Source organism: Porites lutea, chromosome 7 (genome assembly GCF_958299795.1).
Source record: "Porites lutea chromosome 7, jaPorLute2.1, whole genome shotgun sequence".
Taxonomy (NCBI): domain Eukaryota; kingdom Metazoa; phylum Cnidaria; class Anthozoa; order Scleractinia; family Poritidae; genus Porites; species Porites lutea.
Window position 1 is genome coordinate 16,529,278 of NC_133207.1, and position 8,996 is coordinate 16,538,273.

General features: G+C 38.2%; 1 protein-coding gene across 1 annotated transcript; it reads left to right on the plus strand.

Annotated features, from left to right (window-relative positions):
* Positions 1-5,194: 5,194 nt before the first annotated feature.
* On the plus strand, positions 5,195-7,009 carry LOC140944060 (uncharacterized). The gene is made up of 2 exons (XM_073393170.1): positions 5,195-5,570; positions 5,905-7,009. The coding sequence occupies exons 1-2, from the start codon at positions 5,274-5,276 to the stop codon at positions 6,679-6,681; spliced, it is 1,074 nt and encodes a 357-aa protein (XP_073249271.1). The 5' UTR covers positions 5,195-5,273; the 3' UTR covers positions 6,682-7,009.
* The last annotated feature ends 1,987 nt before the right edge of the window (positions 7,010-8,996 follow it).

Consider the following 8,996-nt stretch of genomic DNA (forward strand, 5'->3'; position numbering starts at 1 on the left):
GGGAACTTTTGAGCTTGTACATCTGAAAGCTTATCAATTCTCTTTGGGGAAAGAAACAGAACAATAGCTCGGTCATAATTAGATAATAAATTAATAAATAAGCGAAAGCTAGTTGTGTCCCATATAGCAAGAGTTTTATTCACAGCTTTAATTTTTAAACTTTAATCAGAATACTTTTAAGACGGTACGTTTTTACCAAGAGGATTGCAAAAGATACAGAATACAAGCTGTGTGTGTAACAAAGAACAAATCATAACGTAGTAACTAATGAATAAAACATCACACAAATAATCAAAAAAGCAAAATACAAAAAATTCATAATACTTTAAGGGACTAAATAGACGACTTGCTACTTTCCTAAAATTTTCAATCGAGATTGGAAGCTTTTGAAGATGTATTTCAACAAACTATGGTTCTAACATAAAACGAGTATTTATGTGTTGTAATCGTCTAAAGGGGAATCATTTGACAGTACTGAGGTCCCGTTTAAATTCACAGTCAACCGGCGAAAACTGGATTGCAACATTTCCCTGACATATATTTTGCACTTGTCAGACTGGCTGGCGATCTTATGACTGTAACGAGAATAAATTATAGTCTGTCACTACAGACAAATCTTGCACCACGACTTGTGCAATTACAATTTTGTTTATGTTTTGCTTGGTATCTAGGGCTCCGTACGCATTTTGCGTACTCAAGTTTAGGGCGAACTCAGAGTCAGGTGAGCATGAGATAAATAAAATTAGCAGATCAGTCCCCCAAACTGATACGCTTGAGGACTGAGCCCAAAGGTACTATCGGCCTTTTGTAGATTTTATCGCAATGTTCAATCCAAGAACTTGGACCCTTTGTAACAGATATTCCCGAACAGGAAATAGAAACAACGCATGGAATATTTTGACAGAGTAAGGTGTAAGTAGAGAGAGAAGGTAATAATACCGTTGTCTTTTTAGGGTAATGCCAACATGATAACACTAAATTTTAAATTGGGTGGACTAGCCCCTATGGTTCTTCGGTTCCCTTGTAGTCCTTCCCCGCTGGTAACTTGTGTCTGTATATTTATCAATATATAAAAAATGGATTAAATTAAATTAAATTAAATTAATTGAGATATATTAGAGGATAATTGCCATCGGGAAGACCAAGTAGCAAGAAGAAACAATTTTGTTCAAGAGTCTCTGGCGCAGCCTGCATAGCAGTTGTTTTCATTTCCTTTTTGCTAAAGGGGAAAATCAACACAGTCGTCAGCGAAAAGAAGCAGATTCGATTGGGAATCAGTAGACATGGCATATGTTGAATAGCAGAAATAAGACGGGGCCTAAAATGTATCCTTGGGATACTCCAAAAAGAACGTCTTTGGGAGACGACTGGTATCAGTTTCCGTTAACTGATACCACTTGGGATCTATGCGAAAGAACGGCTTTGATCCGCTTTGATGTGTTAGGCCCAGTTCAGACGTCGTGCTTCTGCCGTGCCGAACTAAATTCAGGAATTAAGTTCGACAAAAGCACGACAGAAGCACGGCGTCTGAATCAAACTTTTGAATTAAGTTCGGCAAGCAATTAAGTTCGACAAGCACTACCGTGCTACACGGCTCTGGCACGGCAGCGATTCAAACGTCGTGCTTCTGCCACGCTAAACAAAATTCATAAATTATAGTAAGTGTTTTGGCGAGATTGCGTTCCCACGGGGAGTTGGGAGAAGAATTGTTAAGAGGCATCAGTAAATCCTGAATTTGGTTCGACTCTGGCACGACGTCTGAATCAAAGTTGTTTTCCTGCCGTGCTACAGTCGAACTAAATGACAATTAAGTTCGGCATGGTAGAAGCACGACGTCTGAACTGGGCCTTACTTACCGTTGAAGCTATGCAAAATCTAACTCCGTGAGCGAACCTTAGTGGGGTTCGAAGTTGAATGCTTTGGCTCAGGCCACGAACTGCTTCAATCAGCTGAGTATCACGGGATAATTTTTTTCCAAAACCATACTGCTTGGTCATAAGTGATGATGATATCATGGGCTGCCAAGTGCTTTGAAATATGACTGTGAGAACAATGTGCTCCGTTAGTGTGCAGCAAATGCAGGTTAAAGAGGTCGCACGGTAAAAAACTTTAACAAGAGCTTCAGACCAGACGGAAGCTTAAAGCGTAACAGTGTTTTGGAGATTTTATAGACAGCGTCACAGCTTTTTCACAGACTAACGTACAATTCAGAAAAAACAGCATACGAGGAAGAGGGCTAGCACGAAATCGGCTAGAGCCCGCCGTCATTGGAGCATTCACATGTGTTAAATGTTCATGCTGGTAGCTTATACAAGCCCTTATCAACAGTGTTTTTGGCCAAACGATCATTTCCGTTTGCAAATATAACGATTTCTCCCCCAATCCGTGAACTGGCGACCAGTTCAAACGTCTTTAGTGATTTGTGCCAAGATATTACTCTCTGGGCGTCAGTTTGAAGGCAAAAACTCTGTTCGTGACTTTCGTAAATAGTTTATCCAAGATGGAGTTTCCTTTAGGAGCAAAAACAGCTGCTAGTCCCAGCACCGTGCGGGGATATGTTCAGCACCTACTGCGATAGTAAGTGTTCAACTTCGCAGTCACCTTTTGCTTGCTTGAGAAAACCAAGCTGTGTTAAGTGGGGGTCTCTTCTTTTGTGGCCCTTCAGTCCTCTTTATTTTCACTTTCTTCCCATTAAATATAGATCCTTTTGATTTCCTAACTGTAGGCTTGTTGTTTTGACAACACGAGAGAATGTTTAAGGTCTAACGTCCAAACTAAATAACAGCTAAAGGCGTTGGCCTGGTGGGCGAAGAATTGTCTTGCAGCTGATCGATGCAATGAAATAGTTGTTGAACTTTTAATGACACATACCTCTTGAACAGAATTCCATATTTTAGCTAAGTCTCAAAATTTTTATTTAACCGAGTATTACAACTTTACACATTTATCATTTCATTTAAACTTTTGATCAGAAGTATTAATTAAAGTACTACATTACTTCTTTTTTCTAGCGATAACATAATTATGCACTAAAGCGCAAATTTACCTATAAATATAATGTTTACTGTTTTTTGTTTACATATCCTATTTTAATATAAGTTAAAATATGCTAGAAGAATTTTAGGTCATGAGTGTGGCCTATTGGTCATAAAATTCCATAACAAACTATTCAAGCGAATTTCTGTTAGCAGTCAATCAATAATTAGATGAGAATTTCATAATAATTTACATTGACGAAAGGGTTTGTAATTCTATCGCTTTATTTTAATTTTGTGATTCTGACTAAACTGAAACTTGTATCTGCGTTCGTTCTTTGTGTCGTTAACCACCAGCCAATTTGCCACTGCACGATGATACCCGCAATAATTATTTACAAGTTTATTGGAATAAACCGGCTACTTTGAATGAATAGAGTGGATAAAAAAAGGTTTCTACCTGTAAATCTGAAATTCGATTACATACTTGATGTATTTCAACATTGTGAACGAAATGGAAAGATATAGCATTTACCGATTTTCAACTTATTTGTTATTAAATTTGCTTTTGCGTTCTTCGAATGTTTCAGGCTGGCAGCGATAAAGTATTTCTGCACCTTTTGTGGTTTCGTTTTTTCATCTTTTTTATTTGAATCAAGATTAAAACCACTGACTTAAAATATAAAAACTGTATCATGGCTTTCCACTTCCGGATTCATTCTTTAATTTAATTCTAGACAGCTTCAATGTCTCTTAATATATCTGTTTCGACCCTAAAGATCGAAACTTCACCCATTTTTTGAAACTATTTCCTAGTACTTCTTAGCTGTGTTTTTATTTTGTTTGCCCAGAGTTTTGCACTTGAAAGCGCGCAGCTAGAGGCACAATCTTTATGCGGCTTCGTTGGCAATACTAAAGCGAGCAGGGTTTCAGTTCCCACGGTCTTTTTCTCGACCAGTTCGTGGGTCATAACTAAACAGTTAAGATCAGAGTTGGTTGGGGCGCAGTTGGAATTCTTTACAACTCAAAACAAGTGGTCAACTTGCGTAACACATGGAGTCCGTTTATTTACTAGAACAATAAGCGAGAAAACAAAGCGAGCACACCAATGTATCACGCCATTCGTAGCATGTATCCTCACTTTTTCAATGAAAAGCTACCTGGACTGCGAATAACCCAGTAAAATAATTTGTTCTTTGATGTTAATCAGTCTTGGCAGTAGCCACTTTGCGCGCCGGCTGTTAACAATCTTGTTAACGAAGCAATTGTGTTAACCGCATCAATTTAACAGTTTAGTTACATCTGTTCTGTTTGTTAGTTTAAATTATAATGACTCCGATCACAAATAGCTAAGTGGATCCCCTTATTTTCTTTATTTCACCTCAGAAGACGTTTATCCATTCGTATTTGACCGTCATTGAAAAATGCCTGGCTGTGTTTCAGAGATTCACCTGAAAAAAGGCTATTTTGAGCTGCTGCTATTTCAGCTGTACGTGAAAACCACGTCGTGTTCAATTTGGTGTTTGTTTGTTTGCAATCACCATTATCTATCCATTATCTGTCGTACAAATGCATCGTATATTGACGTTAATGCACCCAATTTCTGTGACATAACGACCGCCACGAATTTAGTTCACGTGCGGGAAACATTAATTCATATTTTCCTTGGTTAAACAGAAGGGTCAACGTGGTAGAAGTTTATTTCTGTCTTCGCCACCGACAGAGAAACAGGAAATACAGAACTGAAGAGAACGTTTGCGTAAGGTATTCAAAAGTGGAGAAAAAAAAAAGAACAAAAAGCTTACTCCTCACTAATCATGAATTATTAGTTCTTTTGATGGCAGTATGGGTTTTTAATGCATTGAGTACATTGTTCAATTGTGTCTCCCGCGTGTAGTTTTGTTAAAAGGCGGAGCCAAACGGACTTTTGGCCCAAGTCATTGGTTGCGAATTTAGCACCTCTTTTAAGTCAACAATGCAACATTGATTATTAACACAAACAGGGAAGACAATAGAGGATCGCGTAGGGGACTCTGAAGTCTCTTTTATTTCTCAGCACTTTGTTTGTGGTCAAAGGCTTTGATTGGCTGGCGATAAAAAAGGTACAGCGGCGTATCAATTACTATGCTTGGTTAACAGTGGATTGTGGACACTGACAACATATTAAAGAACACTGCTAGTATAGCAGTCAATCAGTACCAGTGTATAGTCGGTCAGGAACGCTAGTTTAATTAACCATTGACTGGAAGTTTCCCAAGTGCACGAGTGGTACGTTCAAGTGTTATCAGTTTAATTAAGATGAAAGAGAGCAGTGACCACGAAATGAGCTTAAAACAATTACAGGCTGCCTCAGAAGAAAAGGTATTTATCCAGGATCAGGAAGGAAGAACAAATCCTTCAGAGAACGAAGAGCCAAAAAATGAGAGTAAAGTTTCGAAGGAGGAACAGAAACCTGGAAAAATTGAGGGCAAAGATGGAGAGGAGAAAAAGTATGAGAAGCCGCCATTTTCTTATAATGCCCTTATAATGATGGCAATTCGTGGCTCACCCGAGAAGCGACTGACTCTAAGTGGCATTTATGACTTCATCATGAAGGTTGGTACAGTAAACGATGTGGTTCCAACTTACGGTTTGCGTGTCGTTTCATACGAAATAACATTATATTTCAACAACAATTTTCTGTTATTGATTGACCTAATTAGTCAAGGGTGTATGTCGTTTTATAGCTACCTGCTTGCGTCACCGGGAAAAAAATTATGCGTTGGTGTAAACTTAAATTTTGTAACACTGGAGCTTACAATCTTTTTAAATTTAACTTCTTATTGCACAAATGCTAGTCATTTTTCAAAGTACAACTGAACCTTTTGTTCAGGTTAACTGAACAAGTTACTCTACTCATGCTAACACTGCTCTACTGATTTTTTTGCAGAATTTTCCATATTATCGCAACAACAAGCAAGGGTGGCAGAACTCCATCAGACACAACCTGTCCCTGAACAAGTGCTTTGTCAAGATTCCTCGACATTATGACGATCCTGGCAAAGGGAACTACTGGATGTTGGATCCAAGCGCTGATGATGTTGTCATTGGTGGGACCACTGGCAAACTAAAAAGACGGAACCCTCCTTCTTCTAGAAACCGGGTAGCGCTCAAACGCCATCAAAGAATCTCCCCAATTCCAAGCTATGCACTTGATCCTTCTCAGCTTGGCTTCTGCCCAAGTTTGTGGCCGCACCACCCATCGATTTTCTCATCTCCCTTATCACCTCAGCTGCGAAGACACAACTTAATGGCAGGAATGTCCTGCAATATGAACTGCTCGGGGTCATCCCTTCCTCATCCCACCCCCGTTCTCCCTCACCCAACCACAAGCCCAAGATGCATCGTCCCATCTTCGCCGGAAAGGACACTCCCAAATCACTATCATGGATTCGGATTTCTACAGTCCTCCTACCCACAAAGTACCATTTTCTCTGGTCTGAGCAATCCACGTTCTCCTTTGGAATCTCAGTGGTCGGCGACAATTCCCACTCCTCCATTTTTTTCAGATCGACACCTCGTTAATAATGACTCTATTTTTCAGTCCGCTTTTTCAGCGGTGCCAAGACTACCGCTTGGCTCTTCAGCGATGTCGAACTTTCCTTTCTTTAAAGAGAACGCTTCTCCAATAACTTCACGCAATCCTTTCTTATCTGACTGTAAATGATCATTTCAATTACACTAAAATTTAAATGTTTATTAGCCCATAGTAAAACTATGGACTTGAGTAAGGGCAGAATCTTTGTAAAGGTATATTTTAAGTTACATGCATGTATGTAATTGCCAAGGCAGATTACTGATTCGAGCAAAACTTAGTCATCCCCATTGTTTGTCAACTTTGAGTACTTTGTTCATTACGTTTTTCCTATTTTTTTTTTCACTGCGTGACAATGATTAACTTTTCGTCATGTCGATTTCAAAGAACACAAGTAATTTACCAGTTTATAGCAAATTATTTTTCAGGTTAGGGTGTAAAGTAGGGCTCAGACATCGAACCGTGAAAGCTTCGCCAGTTTTTTTTCTTAATGTTGACACCTTTGTCGGTGGATGTAAGCAAATAACAAATAAATATTTATGGCAAAATTGTGAGTCCTCAATTCAATTAGGGTATTAATATTTAGTGTTGCAGGTTTTTGTGTGAACATGTAAGTAGAACTGTTTGCCAAGCGGTTTTATTTATTAACATTACGGTCGTCTAGCATCTAAAAATGTTCAATGCCGTCGACTATGATTAAGCAAATCTTGGAACAAACGGAGAAAAGAGATCAATTCTTTTATTGACCATTTACACATACTTAACCCTTTAGGCCAAGAATCAATACATTTTATAGTTACAGTACTTTTCTTGATGTTAATTATACTGTTTTCCTTCCCTTGTCATTACGATTATTTCTTTCCAGTCGACTATTATGTAAAATAGTGTGTCTCACGGAGTTGCCGTTGAAGACGTTTTATCGTTTTGTGTTCAATGTTCGATTTATTTACTCAGTCAGCCTGCCTCTATCTAGCAAAGCTCCGTTAATTGCTTTAACCAATTAGCAGAATACTCAATCTGTAAAGCTTTTCCAGGCGTAATTAGCACCTTCACTTTTAGCCAAAAAGCTTTTTATTTTAATCATTTGGTAAAGTCTCTGTTATGCGTTACACATCGAACCCATAACTTTAGTTTTTTTGAGTCTCCTTGACCAGCTCCAACTCATGCTATCTTGTCGTGAACCAATCTCGTTATAAACATTTACAAAGTCAAGTGTAAAGGCGAGTTCACTTTTCTCTAAACCTGTGGAGTTATTTGTTTGGGAATATCACAATAGCGCAGCGTGGAAAACATATGAGCAGAGACTTAGGAGTATTCATATGTTAATTTCCCGTAAGAGCGGTTTTACACACAGATCAATGACTAAAACAAGTCTAATAATGGCTGGAATCCTGTAGTGTTCTCTTAGCTCGTAGACTCCATTATTTAGTTAGTCTGTCTTTGTTTGTGCACTGTAGGCTAGTCTTTGTTTATCTATCCTTTCATCGTCTGTTGTGTAACATTGGGGAGGCCTATTTACCACAAAGTCGAGCACAACTACAGTGTAATTTTCTTAATTAACCAGCTCTTAAAGACGTCCCCCTCCATAAAGCTTGTCGTATGTTTTGTACGCTCGCTTTTGTATAAACTGCAAGCTTTCAACGAAGTAAACGATTCATAAAACTCTGTAAGCCAGTTTATTTTGAAGACTTTTTTACAACTCTTCTAAACGGTGGTCTTACAAGATTTAAGTTAAGTGTAAAGTAACTTTTGACCACGTTTAAGCATTATTGGTTTAAAGTTATTTTCTGGTCAACAGTTCAAATCAATCAAGCATGTGGCAGCAATTATCAGTGGCTAATCCAAGTCTAAACAAAGGCTCCAATTGGGCTAAACTTTAATAATGTTAAGTGACGGGTGTTTCCAATAAAATTTTCAACAATACAAACTGTTTTCAAACTACAACTCCAAAAAGTACAACTTGTGCTTCTTATCGTACAAGACTACTTTTTTTTCGAAGACAAAAGAGCTGAATTAGAATTCTAACGGCTAACAATATCGGCGTATTCGCGTATTTCTACAGTACATTTGCTGTTTACAAAAACAGTCAATTTAATTTATTGTGCTTTGCATACTTGTTTCTACTATCAGCTTTCCCTCAGGCTAACGCCATCACTATAGCACTAAGGGCGTTATATACTTAATTGGTCGTTTTCGTACCTAGCTTAAAAGATTGATATTTACTCTCTCAGCTAATTAAACAATACCAGTCCATGGTTAACGATGTTCCCACCCATTCCATTCGTAAGCAAACGAATTGTTATAACACAGAGTAATTTATTGTTTAGTTTTATTCCTTAAAATATGTGCCAGAGATACAAAGGGGTGGATTCCCGCTGAAAGCCTCAGATCACGGAACTAGATTTTGTGAGACAATCATCCACTTCAACTATTCTTTAGACTTTATC

Excerpts from the sequence above, each read along its gene's own strand:
- LOC140944060 (XM_073393170.1), top strand. The coding sequence starts at position 5,274 with ATGAAAGAGAGCAGTGACCACGAAATGAGCTTAAAACAATTACAGGCT. Across the intron at positions 5,571-5,904 it reads TTTATGACTTCATCATGAAG|AATTTTCCATATTATCGCAA; the intron begins GTTGGTACAGTA and ends ATTTTTTTGCAG.